Genomic DNA, 17,612 nt, shown 5'->3' on the forward strand with positions numbered 1-17,612 from the left:
TCTCTTCCGTAGTCAGCCTTTTTGGCATATTCGACTTACATCTAGAGCTTCATGGGTTTGGAGGAAGATCTTACTCGGTAGAGATTGGTCCCGGGGTCTTATTGTGACTTGTATCAGTGATGGTAGGGACACCTTGTTATAGGGGGATCACTGGCTATCGTAAGGACCCTTGTGTGACTTGCTCCCTCTTAGGATTTTGACTTCTACTGGTTTGCCATGGGACGCTCTAGTTTCGAATATTATTCGAGATGGTTCGTGGGATTTTCCTTCGAGTAGTGCAGATCTTCAGCATATCTAGGACTATATTACAGTGCAGCCTTCAGTGGGTCGTCCTGATCATCTTGTGTGGAAGGGAAGGGTCACTCGTCTGGACGATTCTCTATTGATTCAGCCTGGGATGTGTTGAGGGACATACAGGTTGTGAACTCGATTCATCATCTCTTGTGGTTTCCACGGCATATTCCACGCCACTCTTTCATTATGTGGCTAGCTTCACTCGATCGACTTCGCACCATGGATCGGCTCAGCTCAGCTCTCATGGTGTCATTACATCCTCCCTGTGTGTTTTGTGCAAGTCGGCTACAAAGACCCATGACCATTTGTTTTTTAACTGTGACTTCTCTAGTTATGTTTGGCGGGAGGTCACTACCAGGACATTCTCTACATGGCCTAATCTCTCTTGGCTCCCTTTGCTCCAGTGGGCTAGCTTGCATCTTAGACGTAAAGGAGATTTCAGGCACCTTCTTTCCCGGTTAGTCCTTTCAGCTACAGTTTATTTTCTATGGTTTGAACGGAATAACTGTGTGTTTCGCCAGCACTGTAGCTCTCGCAAAGATACGGTCTTAGCTATTTGTGATTTAGTCTAGGCCAAGATATTGGGTTTAACACCCAAGTATGAGATCTCGGCCCAGCTCCGTGCGATTTAGCATCTTCCCAATTAGCTTTGTAGGGAGTCTGCGTGCTCTTTATGCCGGTTTGTAACTTTGTGGTTTATGACATCTTCTTGATTTGTTTTGTGGGGAGCCTGCGTGTTCTTTTATGTTAATCTGTGGCTTTGTGGTTTTCTTCCATGTGTTTTTCTGACCGAGTTTTATCAGTCTTTCTCTCGAGGTATGCCCCTCGTTTTTTTACATTTTTTGTCTCTTCTATAAAATTCTTACCATTCCAAAAAAAAAAAAAAAAAAAAAAAAAAGTTCTCACCCAAGGTTTTGCGAAATCCAAGGTTAGTACCTTTGGTTTCTTAAATCCCAAATTGCCACCCTTAAATGGACGTCGTTTCGTTTCTTTTAACTGTTAAAGGTTAAAATAATCATTTAATATTTTCATTTCTAAAAAATACTTTCACCCAATCAACACCATCTACGGCCTAAAACACTTCCAAATCAATCACAATCAACTTCCAAACAACCATTAATCTCAATTTCCTTTCAAAAATCTTCAAAACAAACACCAATCAAATCCAAAATTCACCAAAATCGTTAAACCTTAAGGGAAGAGGCGACCGACAAACGACGAGCAACTGGGACTTGGGATGTTAAGGGTTTTGGAGAGGGAACGCTGGTGGTGCAAAAGGTGGTGGTGGGGGAATTTCCAATGAAGGGAACAACCATAATTTTGCTGGGAAGGCACAATAATTGCGTGAAACCCTAAAGGTTATCGACATTGATTGACGTTCAATTGTGGTGGTGGAGGTTGAGGGTTTTGGTGGGGGACTCTAATAAGGGGAATGGTGGGATTGGGGGCGATTATTGTCGACGGATTCAACCAGAAAAGCTTGAAACCTGTGGGCGAGAGGGAGTGGCAACAGAAAATTGGGGAGGAATGGATGTGCCGGGGTAAGGCCGCAATCGACTGGAAGTTTGCCCAATAGGGATAGGCATTGGGCACTGGGTGTTGGACTGCTAGGTGTTGGGCGTTGGACGAGCACATGCAAATGGTAAGGCAGTTCTCTTCAGAAATATGTCGAACAGGTGGTGTGGCAACAGTTGAAAAAAAAAATCAATCTCCCATCCTCAATTCGTCCAAAACCCAAAAAATCAGCAAACAACACTCAATCAAACTCCAAACATGACCCCAACACTCAATCTCCAATCAAAAAACAAACCACCAAAATTGCACAAAAGGCCGATAGCAATGAAGAAGAGAAGGGGAGATGAAGAAGAAGAAGGTTCGAGGGCTGTTTAGTAAAAGCATCCACTGCTCCTGTGTCTAAACCCATCTGTCACTAACAATTAAGGTCGAGAATCTGGAATTTACGAAACCAAGGGTATCAACCTTGGATTTCACTAAACCTTAGGTGGGAACATATCGTTTACTCTTAAAACTTGTGTTCCTCAGTCACATAGTATTACTGATTGTGGTATTTCACGATTTTCATGCCTTCTGGCTCTAAGCTTCATCACCTGACATCAGAGTCATCAAGCCATACTGTGGTAAAACAAGGATCGGACTAGTTAAACAAGATATAAGCACAGTTGGATGTATAGATAAAGTAGGATTGATACATCTATCCTAACAACAAAATAAAATAAAATTCATACAATAAAGCTTTCAATTAATGTTACGAAATTTATGAAGCACATTGAAGACTATCAACTATATCATGTCACCTTATGTTTATGAACTATATTTTACGGCAGACTGGCCGAATACCCACCGAAACTCTCATTGGAAGTTACACTGGTTTTAAATGACTATGTAATGAATGAACAAATTACTCTCGTCCTTGCAACGCTGGCTTATTTGCCATAGCTTTTGAAACTCTTTCTGAAGAGGAGCAAAGCTACCAATAACTTTGTCTTCTTTCACTTGACCTTTTTCTCTTTCTTGGCCTGAGGCTTTTGGTATAAGATAATCTGACTCAGGATGGTACCATTTGTCATGACACCAAGTACAGAGCCCATAATAACTGCAAGAAGAGTTAAGGACAGCAAATGCTTGGAAATATACGTATCTGCAACTTAAATGGAAGTAAATGATAGATGCTGATACACTTTGTTCAAAATATCAGTAGAATTGTTCAGAAGAATAAGAACTCCTATAAACTTTTCAGCATACTCAACTAAAATGATTTGCTATCATAAACCCCTGTTTTAGTTTATCTAAAGAACCTTAAATTCTGTTATCTCACAGTGTGATACAGTTTTCTTATAAACTCAACCCACAGCTCTACAACTTCCTCTGTTCTGGTTCATTTTCTACCATATCATAAAATTTCCAATGGACAAGAGCATCAGTATGAAAAAAAGATGAAGATATATTAATAGTAAGTAAAAAGTTTCTTATATTAGGAAATAAGAAAAATAGAGGATATAGTAAGTGAAACAAGCTATACTATCGCAGGTCTAAATTAACTATTCTATCACTAGAGAGTGAAAACTGTGATATTTTATATGATATTTTTGACGTTTTCAATAATACTACCACTATTGTAAATGCTTTAAATCTTTCTACCCACAAACATTATTCCGAAAATAACCTGTAACACCTTTACCATATATTATTTTGTTGTAGGAACTCTTTCAGTGAATCTTTAATCACAACAAAGAAAACTAGACAAGGATACCACTTGTTGGTGCTTTTTCTTGGATGCTGGTAAAAACTCTCACTGCATAACCAAGAAAAATAAAATAAATTCATCACTTCATCAGAAAATAGAATATTTATCAATTCACCCCTACTTTGATAAACAATAAAAACTCACCCATGGAACCACCAAAATTCATGAAACATGTTAAGAAGCTGAGCTCCCCAGTACTTTTGTTCTGCTCAACAAATAGATATTAATCACTAACATCGGAAATTTTTCTTCATAACTTATATCAACAATTTAACAACAGAATGGATCTTCATTTCAACTTACTTTAAAGTTCTCCCATATTTGTGGGACCCTTGCACAGAAAAATATTGCATGCTGGGAAGCCTGTAATAGATCATTCCCCAATGAATCAGCCACCAGAAAATCACGTACTCCTCCCCCCCGCCCCCCCAAAAAAAAAAAAATTTGGATATTCATGTGTGCATACTATTACTACTTACATAGAGAGCTTCAAAAAGAACAGGATCAATTTGACCAGCTAAAACGGTTGGTGCTACAGCACAATATCTAAAATATCACTAGGTCAAGGGAACAGATGACTGTATATTTGATTCTTGCATAGTAAGATTTCAATAAGAGAATGCCAGAAAATAAATTGATAGAACAAGCAAGCAGGATACAGTAGAGCCTTGATACATGTTGTGGTACCAACTGATGGTGAATAATAGTAGATTATAGCAACTAAAATTATTGCTGCAATAAATGAGCAAAATATAAATTATGTTAGATTCTTCTAAAATTTACATCAACTTTCATAACGTACCATGGTTCATGACTTAATGACAACACCTTATCTGTTTGGGTTAAAGATCCACCAAACTAGAAGAAATTGAGTTTGACAAAACTTATTGTGTGAAATTTGCAAACGAGGTTGGGCGATTTGACAATGCAATCAGTCTAACCCGATCTGGGTTAACTGTCTATATATAGGATATATTTATTACACATAAAACATATAAATTGGTTACAATAAACTTATTCACTTTTCAAATGCATCCACTCTGCACTTGAATGTATGAGTTTGTATGAATACATAGTATCCAGTAAAAATCTAGATAGAGAGAAACTAAGAGAAAGTGTTAAAATAATGTTTACACTAGAATATCATTGATTGGGCTGATTGGTAAAGATATAGACTCGCAAATGTAAAAGGCACAATCACATAACACCCAAATCACAACTTTGTATCGTGTTACTATCCATCCTTACATCAGCACTAAGATTTTGTTTATTTCCTCTTCAAATCACTTGAAAGCATTAACCTACAATAACATAAAATAGTGAAAGCAATACAAATAAAGGAAGAGTGAAACATACCTTGGACCAAGAGAAATGCCAACTCGCCATAAGCTGAAAAGGGAAGCCCTTTGTGAAGACAATATGCCAAAGCAATGGTATACCCAACTACTTCGAGCTCAAAGGCCACAACACTAAGCCCTCTCACACTACTATTTTTCAAAATTTTCAGTATCTAGAGACAAAAAGCATCACACGATGACAAAATTAGGGTAATGAAAATCGTTCAGTACATGCTTAAACCGTGAAGAGCAATTTTCTTTAACTTGATATAGATCAATAACGAGACATGGAAATTTCTGCTCAACTAAGATCTAGGTTTGAAGTCAAAATTACTCACATTTCTAATAGAATCAAACAATTCAAAAGTAAACACTTGTTCTTCAAATAAATCAAACTCTTAAAATAATACAGTAAGAGAATATGAAGAATTGATGAAGGAAACCAAAAAAAAAAAAAAAAAAAAAAAAAAAAAAAAAGACCTGAGGGAGTTTGACGGTGGTAGAAGCAGCAACGATGCAGTAGCCGAGGAGTTTGGATATGAGTGGGAGCAAACAATCTTTCTCCGGAAATTGGCCTTTTTGCAGAGATCCGATAGCGCAGCTCACATCAATCCCTAAATAATCCATCTCTCTAGATCCAAGTCAACAATAAGTAATCAACCAGCCTTTTAATTGTTTCAAGTCGGGAACAGAATATAGTAAAATAATGAAGCAGGTGATCGAATAAATGTATTCGAACCGCCGTGTCTGTTGGGTTTTACAGTATTTCTAAAGTGGTGCCTATTGCTATTGTGCTATACAAACCCCGCCTAATTTTTAGATACACCCCATTTCTAAGTTTTGCCAGGTCTAATTATAGAGCATCACTCATTTAGGGTGCTATTACATGGTCCTATACAGAATAGTATAGGCCCACGTATAGCCCACCTATATTAATATATATTTTTTTAATTTCATTTTATAATTAAAGCACATCCCTCAATTCAATGTCACCTTTTCTTTTTCCAAGAATATTTTGGGTTGAACCTTCATTAATAGAGCAAAAAAGAAACTTAATTTGTATAAGTAAGCGGAATTAATCAATAGATATAATAAACTTTACTCTATGAAAGAACTTTCAAAGAAAATTTAATCATGAATGAAAATTGAATTTACATTTATAAAAATAAGAACATATTATTGAATTTATAATTTTAAATTTTGGACTTGTATAGTACAATCTTGAGGGAAGACCTTCTCTAATTACTGTTTTGCCATTCTCGTTATAGATGTAATAATCATTTTGCCCTTTACATGTATACATTGACATGTTTACAAAAACTTATGGCACTGATGATATTGTTGATTCATGCTGTTGCTGACATAAGATTAAGTGAATCGAAGTAAACTGAATTATTGTTGTACTCTGTTATATCCCTCTAGTTATCCACGGAAGTTGAAATGTGAATTGGTCATTTGAGGGTGGGTTGGCCATCTGCTCCGATAAATTATTACATATTAACGTTGCTAATTTGATGCAGGAGGCAATGTTACTTTCACTTCTTCAGATTTATTCAAAGATAAGAACAATATTATATTCTTAATTTGTTTGGACCCATTACTTGTCAGAGCTTACGTACTGATATTTGTGTGTTAATTATATTCATGAAACTCCAATGCAAAGTCAAGATCCGTGAATGAGGAAATGCAGAAACACATATATATATATCAACATCTCACTGGACCTCTTCTAGTTCTAATATGAATTCGGAAGAGAAAGCACGAAATAATTTGTTCTCCGGCGATAAAATATATTAAACAAAGGAATAAAACTTTCAGCGAAATGTTTAGTTAAGGTTCGAATTACCAACACCACGCAATAAAACTTAAACTTAAAAGCAGAGAATAATTAAATTGGTTTTTACAAACTCATTATCTTCTAAAAATGGATTCTTCCGCTAAGTAAGGATGCTGCTTTCACGAATCCTGAAAAAACGAACACTTAGACCGTCGAGGTCAGTATGGTGGGGGTGGATAGATTCCACTTGGAGGACCTGTAACCAATCAGACAGAGCATCACGTACGCACTGAGGTGGAATAAACAAAGTCATAGGAAACGGTTAGGAATTTCAGAAATAAATTTTATAAGTACCTGGAGGATAGTAAGATGAGGCCTGAGGCTGAGGAGGAGGTGAGTACGGTTGTGGAGGATAAACGGAGGGTAGCTGAGGGTAAGTGTGTTGAGGGTAGATTGAGGGTGGAGGAGGAGGAGGGCATGTCTGTGGAGGATAGCCAAGTGGAGGGGTGGGACTGGGAGAATATGTTGTTGTCTGAGGAGGATATGGAGTGTAAGGAGATGAAGATGGACAAGTGTACGCCGTGGTTGGCGGGTAATAAGGAGCTGAAGGTGCCATTGGTGCGGAACCTTGAGGTAGGAGCTGGCTCAAGGCGCTAGATGGCGTTGCATACTGGGGAGCTGTTGGAGCTAATTTTGTCTTGGCTTTCTCACTTAGCTGCAATGGCACAAACATGGAAACCAATTACTGGTTTGTTACTTGTTAACTGTAAACGACGGATGACGGATCCTCATGCACTAAAGTACTTTTTTTCTAATAAAATTATTTTCTAAACATAGTGAAGGTAGGAATTACGTGAGCAGTTGAGTAGTGCAATATGAGTCGGACTTCTCCTGAGTGCCTGCACTGAAAGAGATTTATCAGATATAAAAAGAATTAATGGGGATTGTCATACCGATTGAAATCTTGGGATATTTATTCATAACCTGCCAGTTCTATTCACAAGCGGCCACGTAGCATCATCAAAACCTTGGGATAGGGCTTTATGAAGTTGAATCCTGAAAGAGCAAGATCAGGCTATTGTAGGTACGTTTTGATCTTAATTTCAGTTTTTTTTTTTTTTTGCGATTCTTGAAGACTGACATTTACCTTCCAGAGCCAATGAATTCATCAGCTGAAAGGGTGTGGCTATTCCAGACCACAATATTCAGTTCCCGTAGGCCTTCAATAAGTGGGAAAACGAACTTCTCTTGGAAAGTGGGATTCTTACCTCCATCTAACAAATCATCATGAGAAATGAGATGGCAGAATCCAAAAGTTAACTCTCACTATTATAATCAAGATTCAAGAGAAAAGTAAATTAACATGGAAGAGTCTCTGGAGAAAGGGACGCATACCTGTACAAGTTTTTGTTCGGTACTTGGTACTTCCATATTCAAGACAGACATAAGGATCTTGTCTTGATATCCATTCTTTATCCTCCAAGTTATAACATCCAACAACTGCAAAACCAAAAATTAGTCACATTAACTACGGATGTTTAGTTATTAAATCTAAAGAGTTAAGTATAATCTAAATAGTATATTTCATACCAGTGACCTCAAGAGGCAGGCCTTGGATTCCAGAGATCCACATCGTGAATAATCTTTCTGTGAATCAATCTGGGTGCTGTGCTATTTTTAAGATACATAAGAACTACATATTTATACAAGGGTTGGAGGGAATTGGCCTGTCTCGGGGAGGGTTGACCAAAACCCTTAAGTATTCCTTGCTCCAACCCCAATTGCAAGGACCTGCAATTAATAAAGACTAAGTTCCATCAACTTGCCAAAGAAAATGTCCTGGGACAGAATGATTATAATTACGAAGTCTATGAAAGGTTGCTTGTAAAATAATACCAATTATTTGATAGAACGAAAACGCAGTGAAAGCGGCGGAAAAAAGAATTTCCAACATATAAAATCACCATTTGACAATTACCCCATTGATAAAAGATAAACCTCATGAAAGCAAAAGCACGATTAAACTATATGTCTAATTTACACGATCAATCTCTGAATAGTGCAATGTTACCTGCTACAACTTATCCAATGAAAGAAACTAATGTTGTCAATGAAAAAGTCAGCAAAAGCTATTCGTTTCATTGGTTTAAGTTGAAGAAGAGCTTAAATTTCAGGAGTGTGGACTAAACCACTTACAGGATATGGCACATGGCCAGTGCTAAGTGGTAACAGAGGAGAGAATGCATGGCTGCTTCCGGTTCTCTTCCCACACAGTTGATGATGCACATAAGACTAATCCCATCGCAAATGGGAAGTCAATGCTCAAATTGCATGATGCCAGCTAAATATCTTAGGAAACTGCAATTTGTCAGTTAGACTTCACAAATTGAATTGGCATATCCATTCCTGTCTCCGTGACTGTTTCAATCCAAAAAGTACGAGCCTGGCAGTACGAACACCGTAAAACCAATAGGCATATATTATTTTTATATTGATGGCAACTTATTAACGTGAAGTAGATGGGCCACCTTAAATCGTTAATTTTGCCCGGGCTCTCTTTGCGTCCACTTTCTCAGACTGGGACGCAATTCAAAGTCCAAAGCAGGAGTCCAAAAATAATCACCAGCAGTATCACAGTCCGCATATTTGCCTCATATTTCCCAAGGTAAAGTCTCATATACATTGGATAATTTCACGAGAACGATATACTAACGGATAGCCAAAATTCGAAATAAATATAAGAGAATGAGGATTACTAGAGCAACTTCCTATTAAACGAAAGAAACTCAAGACTTAATTTTATATATACTCCTTTCTGGCGTATTATTGTTAGTTTGAATTATTTTAACCTTCAATTTCGGTACCAGGATCCTATCCTGGCAAAATAATTTAGGCAGATTGTTAAGCAGTGTCACAAACATGAATCAAATGTGTAAATTTAGGCTGTTGTTTGATGGTACAATTAATAATCAAACATGAATTATGGCGTCTGAAGAAACTGGATCGTGATCCCTGGACGGTTAATCTTAATTTCTTTTGCCCCATGAATACTTTATCACAGATTTCCCGTGTTATTCCTAGTGTGTGAATGTGAACTTCCAAGTAGGTTAAACAAAGTGTTTATTAATTGTTTCAGTTTTTTGTAACCAAGTGAACAAGCTTGATAAAATATGCATTTGGAGAGCATAGGTATTAATAGGGCAGTATATGTTGCTGGGACGTCGCAAGAAACCCCAATCTTGGGGAGGTTAGAAATCACACTATGAATGTCAGTTGTGATGAGATTAGAATAAACCCTACTATGACAATAGTAACTAAAAGGTCACCTTGATTGGTTAAGTTAAGAATAACTATAACATCAACAAATGTTTTAACTTAAGATATGTTTAATAATATTATGAAATGCTTACAAAGGACGAAGTAAGACTTTATTTTTAGGCTTCCAAGTGAAAAGTCAAGATCTCTTGTGGGAGAAAATGAAAGTCAACATAATATAATAATTTTTTATTTATTTTTCTTTTTGCTCCTGCATCAGTATAGATTTCCCATTGGTTGATAAAAAATGTAGGGCTATAAACACAGTGTGGATATGAGTACGAGGAATGAGATGAGGTATAGGTGTAAAGTTGCACCAATGGGGGTTTGTTGTTAAAATGATCTATCCGAAGCGATAAGGAGAGAGGCAGGGAGACCGATAATTGTAGGGGGAGGGCCATGCCAATGCATGTCCTTTAGAAGGAGTGGGGATGGGATTGTTTGTTTGCCTTGCTAATTGTAGCGAGTAAATGTCTTTTTCCCACCCGAGGTTTGCCTTAATTACACTTTCCCACCAACAAAGTTTCAAAATACCACTTTTCTACCTAAAGTTTATATTCTGTTAATACCCAAAATATTCTCAACTAGTGTTCAGCGAGCTATTAAGAGCTAAGGTAAAAGAGGTTTCATAGAATGGAGAACGGTGAATTAAATGGTGGTGACCGACTGAATATTCGTCACTAGAATCAGTCAAAATCAGTTAAAAATAGGAACCTTAGCTTTGCAGTGACCGACAATCAGCAAAAAATAAAATGTCGAAAGAAGAGAGATTTTGTATAGAAGAGACCGGAGGTTCAATGGTGGTGACAGAGATAATTTTGTCGTCAAAATCAGCTTTACGTATTAATGGAATATAAACTTTGGATGAGAAAGTGATATTTTGAAACTTTTAGGTGGGAGAGTGTCATTAAAACAAACCTTGGGTGGGAAAAAGTCGTTTACTCTAATTGTAGCTGTCAACCATTTTTCCTTCCCCCACTGTGGAGTGGGGTGCACTCTTTCCATCTTCTGTTTTTTATACTGGACCAATATCATTACCTTTTATTTTCTTTTAATTTTCTTGGTTCGAAAACTATTAACTCATAACAATTTAACATCATGGTTAACCGTTTTGCAGCTATGTGGTATTTCATGCCTCACTGTCATTCTCTTGGTTTTTAAATGCGAATTGACAGGAAATTTTTGGAGGGTCCATATGGTTCACTTGTTATTTCAAATAAAGTTTTGGAATGTTGTCGCTTAGCTAGTTTTTATTGAAACAGAACAAATAATTCTTCAGAATATCTTTTGGGAGACTGATAATTCTAGTTAAAAGTAATGATAAATGGAGACAAGTTGTTGGTGCCATAAATATATACTGAAGATATGATGGAAGCATTTCATAAGTCTTACAATAAAGGAGATGAAGCTGCAGTGAATCTGACTAAACGACAACTGCACAATATAGTGAATGTTAAAGGTGGGCGGACCCTTGTGATGAACAACCTCCTCAACTCTAATGTATAAACTCTCTTACAAAGTGTGGATGGGATTCTAGCTAACAAGCTAGTGCACTGCAAAAGGTGGGTGGGGTCATAATGACCTAGTTCATGATATGATTTCGCAAGATTAGTGGAGGGCTGCCGTTTCTTCTTTTCCCCAGTATTAGCCAGAAATTTTCAATAAGGAGATCATTTCATACCTTATCTGTCAAATGAGTGATGTGAATACTGTAATTGATTCTAAGATCTTTTTTTTTTCCTCAGAGATTTTGTTGCCACCATTCTGTTTGTGCTTGAAGCTGTACGGTGCTTTGTTTCCAAGTTTTTCATTCTCTACAGATTACAATTTCTACTTTTACTTCTGGGAAATTATTTTTGTATAGAGTATGAGACTAATAAGTTCTTCTATAAAAGTAATATTACTTCTTTGCACAACTTTTTTCTAGAATTAGGTACCAGCGCCCGCAGATTGAATGATTGGGATCTTCAGATGTTTAATCAGGAGAAAATATGCAGCATAAAACCAGGGGAGTAATTATTTTATCATAATCTGCTAGCATGGATCAAGATGTTGTCTCTAATAGAAAACCTCAGATGCAACGTTGGCTAGAAAATCGAAATTCCGTAATAATGGTGGACTAGATACTGTAATCATGTAAGTCGATTATAAATTGGGATTGGACGTTTAAGCTTTTACATGGTTATTCTTCTTAAAGTTCTGTATCTTTGTTCACATTCACTTTGTAATCGCAATAACTACATATTGGCCATATTCGTCTGAAATTGTTTCTAAAATTTTTTCTTTCTACTTAATCAGGCTAGTCATATACACAGTCCTGAGAAAAATGATTACATCGGCCCTCTTCTTGTTAACTGGTAATGTCCTCAATGTTAAGCTAAAGTCCATTGGAATTGCCGTCCATGACATATTATTTGTTCATGATAAAAAACAAAAATAAATGTACATGCTCACAAGGGAAGTAGACAGCGATCAAAATTTGCTGTTACCATAGTGATGACATAGACTTGGAAGGGGGCCATCATGTTTTTAACTATTCACACTCATTTCCTTTGGTTAAGCAATTTATGCTTTCTGGATGAAGGTAAATTCTTTTAAGTGAACTGTTGCCATTTATGGGGTTGGATAACTGCTAAACTTAAATTTTGACCATTTAAATTGTAACTTTGTTCACTGTAGGAATGAATGGGGCAGCATCAGCCAGCTATGGCCTATGAGATCACACATCTGTATAACAATGATGTGATTTAAGAGAATATTAATGTTAACACCAAGTTAGGTGAACTATGATTGAACCTGTATAATGCTAGTTCCTTTGAGGACCAGAGCTACTGCAACTACAGACAAATTGATATGGTGACATCAAATGCTAGTGAAAGCTACTTAAAATATGCCTTATGCTCTCCGAATTGAAGATTTTTTTTTCCAGGCCTGTGTTCCACTGATGGTTAAAGTTCTTATGTTATTTTACTACTAAGTTTCTTGCAAATTCTGAAACAGCCAACTCAAGGTTAAATATGCACTCTGACTGGTAGTCATTCCTTCCATTTTGTCAACGTGTACTCATCAGATATTTCATTGAAGTAATGCTGCTCTTCTTTGATGTCTATCATGGCAATCCTCTTTATTACGATTGCAAATTAGTGAGCCAGCCCTTTTTATTAGTAGTAAATACTACATTCACAAATTCTTCTCATTAATTTTCTCTCACAAATGTGATGTGTCAATTTATAATTGGTCAATTCGTGATGAGTTTCGTCTAATCAAATATAAACTGATCAATTATGAACTGTCACATCAATGTTTACGAGAGAGAAAGTTACGAGAAGTGTTCGTGAACCTATCTTTATTATTTTATTAGGGAAGGTAATTCAGTAACTGCAGAGTTGTTACTGGGCTTTCCGTTGACCTGTTGGAGGACTCGTACAAAACAAAAAGGAAGGTTCGAAGTAAAAACTAGGAGAGGCTGTCTGCCACAGAAATGGCATGCCCCGCCCCCCCGCAAAAAAACAAACGCATATCAAAGATCTGTAAATCAACGGGTGAAAATGGTCAATCGAAATGTTTCTTGGGTGAAATAGTCATTTAACGTGGTTATTGATTCATAAATGTAAGGGTCCCTACACAAAACTGCCTGAAAAGGTCAATATAGCACTGAATTAAGTTAGGAGCGTCTTTGATACACTTCACTGTGTGCGCTTGGGAATGGGCAATTGGCAATTGCTCTGTTTGTTCCTCTTTTTTTCTTTTTTAATAGCTATTTGAACTAGGAATCCTTGTCTAGTGGTGGCTCATACTCAATTCTCTCTCTTTTTCTAATTCTTTGTGTGACAATGGAAGGTGGACTTCCCATGCTTAACTGTCTCTTGCAGCAGACACTGAGAAGCCTATGTTCAACTTCTGATTCCTCTAATTCCTCAAAGTGGGTGTATGCTGTCTTTTGGAGGATATTGCCTCGTAATTACCCACCTCCGAAGTAAGAAAACTAAAATAATGTGATTGTCAACTGCTAAATCCAAAAAAGTTCATTTGTTTTCTTATGTCCGAATTCAAGTGTACTCATTGTCTGTAGATCACATTGCTATGATGCAGGTGGGATTATGGAGGAAGTGCTCTTGATCGTTCAAAAGGCAATAAAAGAAATTGGTAATTCATAAGAACTGCAAAAAACTCAATTCCCATTTGTTCTTTGTTTGAGTTTATAAGTTGAATTTTGTTTCAGGATTCTTGTATGGGAAGATGGGTTCTGTGATTTCTATGAATGTGAGCGTGCGGGATGTGGCTACATAAAGGGAAGGTTTGGAGTTGATGTCTTCTTCAAAATGTCTCATGAGGTTTATAACTACGGAGAAGGGTGAGATTAATACTCTATTTTATATTCCAATTGTTTAAACTAAGGAAAATGAAAATACGAAGAGTATTGGAGAAGTTAAATACTCAATGTGTGTTCTGCTTTGTTGCAGATTAGTGGGGAAAATTGCAGCAGATAACAGTCACAAATGGGTTTATACAGAAGCCATAAAAGAACATGATCCTAGCTTCGTCTCCTCCTGGAATGCGTCTATTGAGCCTGTAAGAGACAAAATACAAAATTTCTGTTGAAGGAAAATGAATGCATGTGTGAAGTGTAAACCTTTTCCACCTATCCTAACTTTGTCATGATTTTGACTTGTAATTCAGCAACCAAAGGCTTGGGAAATTCAGTTTAATTCCGGCATCCAGGTTTGCTTTTCTGCATCCTTATAGAACTGTAGAAGAGACATTTGTGTAGAATTACGCAATTTGAGTAAACAAGATCATATCATACATTTCTTTTATTATGCAGACAATTGCCGTTATTTCTGTGAGAGAAGGCATTATTCAACTGGGTTCATTTGATAAGGTACTTCTTTTCACTGCATATTTTGTGCTTTTTTTTTTTTTTTTTTGGCATAAAATCGAATGATTGATATGTTCTATAGGTTTTGGAAGATCTCAGCCTGGTTATCAACGTACAGAGGAAATTCAGCTATCTACAGAGCATTCCAGGTGTCTTCGCCATACAAAGGCCATACCTACCTATCCATTTTCCATACATCATCAAACCCAATACTCAGATGAGTGAAAGCCAGGAAACGGCTTTCTTAGCTGATGAAAAGCAGCAGCTATCCGGAGCAAAAAGATTGTTCAATGAAATTCCTCAAGATTTCCCAATTAAGTCAATGAACTTTGGGTGGAACAGCCCTCAAAATGGCATTGCTGGAGCTCCTATTTGGTCAATACCTCCTCTTTTGCCTACCATGTCTTGCAGTCTTGGAGCTCTGCTATCCAAGTTACCTTCTGTGTTCCCATCCAATAACATCAATGAATCTCCTGCCACAGCCCTCATCAACAACCGCAACAGCATTAGTGCTATGTGTCAGAAAGTTAAGGTTGATAACAGTGCTGTATTAAGTGAACTCCAAGTTGCTGATAGAAAAGTAGAGTCCTCATGTCAAATAGATGGTCAAGAACGGAAGCCGGTATATATAAACACTCATTTAGAGGTGAAGGAGATGGTGGAATTAGGATTTGAATCTCTGAGGGAGGGAGAAAGTGCTCTAAACATAAATTAATCAGGATAAGCATGCCAATTTGTATTATTTATGGTCATGAAGAGAAGGATTGGCTACTTCCAGGCATAATCCTTTTCTTCTGCACCATTGTGCTTTTCTTAATGTAATCTTAGAATTATGTAACATGTTCTTTTTCTTTTGTTTTATATTGAAATAAACTTCAACATCTGCAATAAAACTTAAGGGACAACTGAATGCATTTGGATTAGCCTGGTAATCATTTTGGGTACGAACCATGTGCAATAGCGGGGAGATAATAAAGATGATAACGATTTTAAACATGAATAGGAGTTGATTCATGTGACACTGTCTATGTAACACAGCAAGGCTGTGGTATGAAATGAAACAACATTTGTACTTGAAACTATTATTAAAACCGTACTTATTGAGGCAGCTTTCATAATCAAGATTCATTTTATAGTTAAGACAAAGGGTTCCGGTCATTAAGTGGACTCCAATGGTCTCTGTCCATCCCTTGGGGTACTAGACTCCTCCATAATACAATTAATGGTCCCCAGAAACCCATATGACAGAAAGATAATTAAAAATCAAATTGTTGAATGCGACATTTGGTTTCCAGCCTCCGACAAATTGCATGGTCCCAACCTCCAACTTTTAGATTTTTAATTTTTCTAAGAAAACGAGTTGTGATTGTATTATGAGACATTCAAGTGACCCCATTTGCTTAGATAAGGTCATATTATTGTAACCCCCTCTAGACTCAAATAAAATCAATTAATTCAGAGGATTATTGATCATTGATTTCTTCCTTCTTCTCAGCTTGTAATATCATCAGATCAGTAGTAGTCAATAACTCCTGCATACAATTGGCATGTACTAAAAACTTTCCGGGCAATTTTATGATGCTTAGATGCATGTTTTACTTCAAGTAGCTGACTGCTTTTAAATCGATGGATTACAGATTTTTAGACGGAGATTTTAATGAATGTATTTGGTACTACTTGGACTCTTCTGCTGGCAATTTGCAAATGTCAAAACCTATCCATTTTTGTGATGAAACAAAGAAGTAAAAGAAAGCTATTGTTACCTCTGTATAAAAACCAACTAGATCAATAAAAAAGAAAAGACAACCTCTGTATGGAAGCTCTTTTATTGGCCACTATCAAAATTTAAATACTTCAAAAGGGATAATATCTTTCCAATATTATAATCAACAAAGTTTTTCGATTCGAAATTCAAGAATATTTCCACAATAATAATGTTATCAAATCAACAATATTCAATATTACATATAAGAGGTTTTTCTTTGAAAAATAATAAGGAATCGGGGACAGCCCCTGTACCAGAGTAAACTGGGATAAAGACGGGAACTACAACATCCAGGCATTGGATTGATAAACCAATTAATTAAAACAACTACTAGACGAAGGCATGATTTACAGAGATTCAGAGAATATTTGGAAATTGACAACACGAAGCCAGTAAATGTGATGCACCTATCATGCACTAAATCCTGTCATCCTCTGTTTAAATCCAGATTTTTTTTCTTGAGCAGTGCCTCGTCAGATCTTTCTGATAAGCACAACTTTTAATTGTTATATAATTATGACTATTGACTTTTGGTATAATTGGTATATTCTTAACAAGAAAATTAGAAAGTGCCAAGCATCATTAATTCACAACAAACGATGCCTTTATGATATAAGTAAGAACTAGCCAAAAGATTATTGTTAAAAGAACATTCAAATCAAATTCTGGGGTTTATTTATACTTCATCTCCCTTCTGATAGGACTGTGTACTAAGACCCAACTCTGTTGGAATTTCAATATTTTATGTGGGTCGAGGCACTAATATCTTCCAAAGTTGAATTAAAATGTGACAGAAAATTATATGACTTTTCATGTATCTTGATCCAATATTTGGAGTTAACAGGACAATTAATGTCACAAAGTTTAAATTGATATAGCCTAACCCAATAACATATGCCCCGGCAGAGACAATTTGACATAAATTAAATCAAATGAGATAATTAGCGGGGCTAAATAGATTTTACTTTCAATTAAAAAAA

The 17,612-nt window shown here is 36.5% G+C and overlaps 3 protein-coding genes across 3 annotated transcripts; 1 reads left to right on the forward strand and 2 right to left on the reverse strand.

Annotated features, from left to right (window-relative positions):
* Positions 1–2,481: 2,481 nt before the first annotated feature.
* Positions 2,482–5,629, reverse strand: LOC116125687 (mannose-P-dolichol utilization defect 1 protein homolog 2). Its single transcript, XM_031411416.1, has 8 exons — positions 5,377–5,629; positions 4,916–5,069; positions 4,219–4,291; positions 4,039–4,105; positions 3,863–3,922; positions 3,704–3,764; positions 3,566–3,607; positions 2,482–2,908 (listed from the first exon to the last, which is right to left on the reverse strand). Exons 1-8 carry the CDS (start codon positions 5,521–5,523, stop codon positions 2,805–2,807), a joined length of 708 nt encoding a protein of 235 aa, XP_031267276.1. The 5' UTR covers positions 5,524–5,629; the 3' UTR covers positions 2,482–2,804.
* Positions 5,630–6,660: 1,031 nt separating this feature from the next.
* On the reverse strand, positions 6,661–8,919 carry LOC116125690 (leucine-rich repeat extensin-like protein 3). The gene is made up of 8 exons (XM_031411420.1): positions 8,870–8,919; positions 8,264–8,464; positions 8,069–8,173; positions 7,821–7,947; positions 7,658–7,729; positions 7,527–7,572; positions 7,028–7,388; positions 6,661–6,929 (listed from the first exon to the last, which is right to left on the reverse strand). Exons 2-8 carry the CDS (start codon positions 8,304–8,306, stop codon positions 6,892–6,894), a joined length of 792 nt encoding a protein of 263 aa, XP_031267280.1. The 5' UTR covers positions 8,307–8,464; positions 8,870–8,919; the 3' UTR covers positions 6,661–6,891.
* A 4,714-nt stretch (positions 8,920–13,633) lies between these two features.
* Positions 13,634–15,750, forward strand: LOC116125678. Its single transcript, XM_031411406.1, has 7 exons — positions 13,634–13,964; positions 14,081–14,134; positions 14,211–14,342; positions 14,452–14,560; positions 14,669–14,710; positions 14,814–14,870; positions 14,950–15,750. The coding sequence occupies exons 1-7, from the start codon at positions 13,822–13,824 to the stop codon at positions 15,580–15,582; spliced, it is 1,170 nt and encodes a 389-aa protein (XP_031267266.1). The 5' UTR covers positions 13,634–13,821; the 3' UTR covers positions 15,583–15,750.
* Positions 15,751–17,612: the final 1,862 nt, after the last annotated feature.

Source organism: Pistacia vera, unplaced genomic scaffold (genome assembly GCF_008641045.1).
Source record: "Pistacia vera cultivar Batoury unplaced genomic scaffold, PisVer_v2 Contig169, whole genome shotgun sequence".
NCBI lineage: Eukaryota > Viridiplantae > Streptophyta > Magnoliopsida > Sapindales > Anacardiaceae > Pistacia > Pistacia vera.

Coding starts and splice junctions, on each gene's coding strand:
- LOC116125687 (XM_031411416.1), bottom strand. CDS start 5,523: ATGGATTATTTAGGGATTGATGTGAGCTGCGCTATCGGATCTCTGCAA. Junction 4,106..4,218: donor ACATGTATCAAGGCTCTACT/GTATCCTGCTTG, acceptor GTGATATTTTAG/ATATTGTGCTGTAGCACCAA. Junction 2,909..3,565: donor AGAAAAAGCACCAACAAGTG/GTATCCTTGTCT, acceptor CTCTTCTTGCAG/TTATTATGGGCTCTGTACTT.
- LOC116125690 (XM_031411420.1), bottom strand. CDS start 8,306: ATGTGGATCTCTGGAATCCAAGGCCTGCCTCTTGAGGTCACTG. Junction 7,730..7,820: donor GAATTCATTGGCTCTGGAAG/GTAAATGTCAGT, acceptor TTGCTCTTTCAG/GATTCAACTTCATAAAGCCC. Junction 7,573..7,657: donor CTTGTGAATAGAACTGGCAG/GTTATGAATAAA, acceptor CTTTCAGTGCAG/GCACTCAGGAGAAGTCCGAC.
- LOC116125678 (XM_031411406.1), top strand. CDS start 13,822: ATGGAAGGTGGACTTCCCATGCTTAACTGTCTCTTGCAGCAGACACTG. Junction 14,135..14,210: donor AAAGGCAATAAAAGAAATTG/GTAATTCATAAG, acceptor ATTTTGTTTCAG/GATTCTTGTATGGGAAGATG. Junction 14,871..14,949: donor AACTGGGTTCATTTGATAAG/GTACTTCTTTTC, acceptor TATGTTCTATAG/GTTTTGGAAGATCTCAGCCT.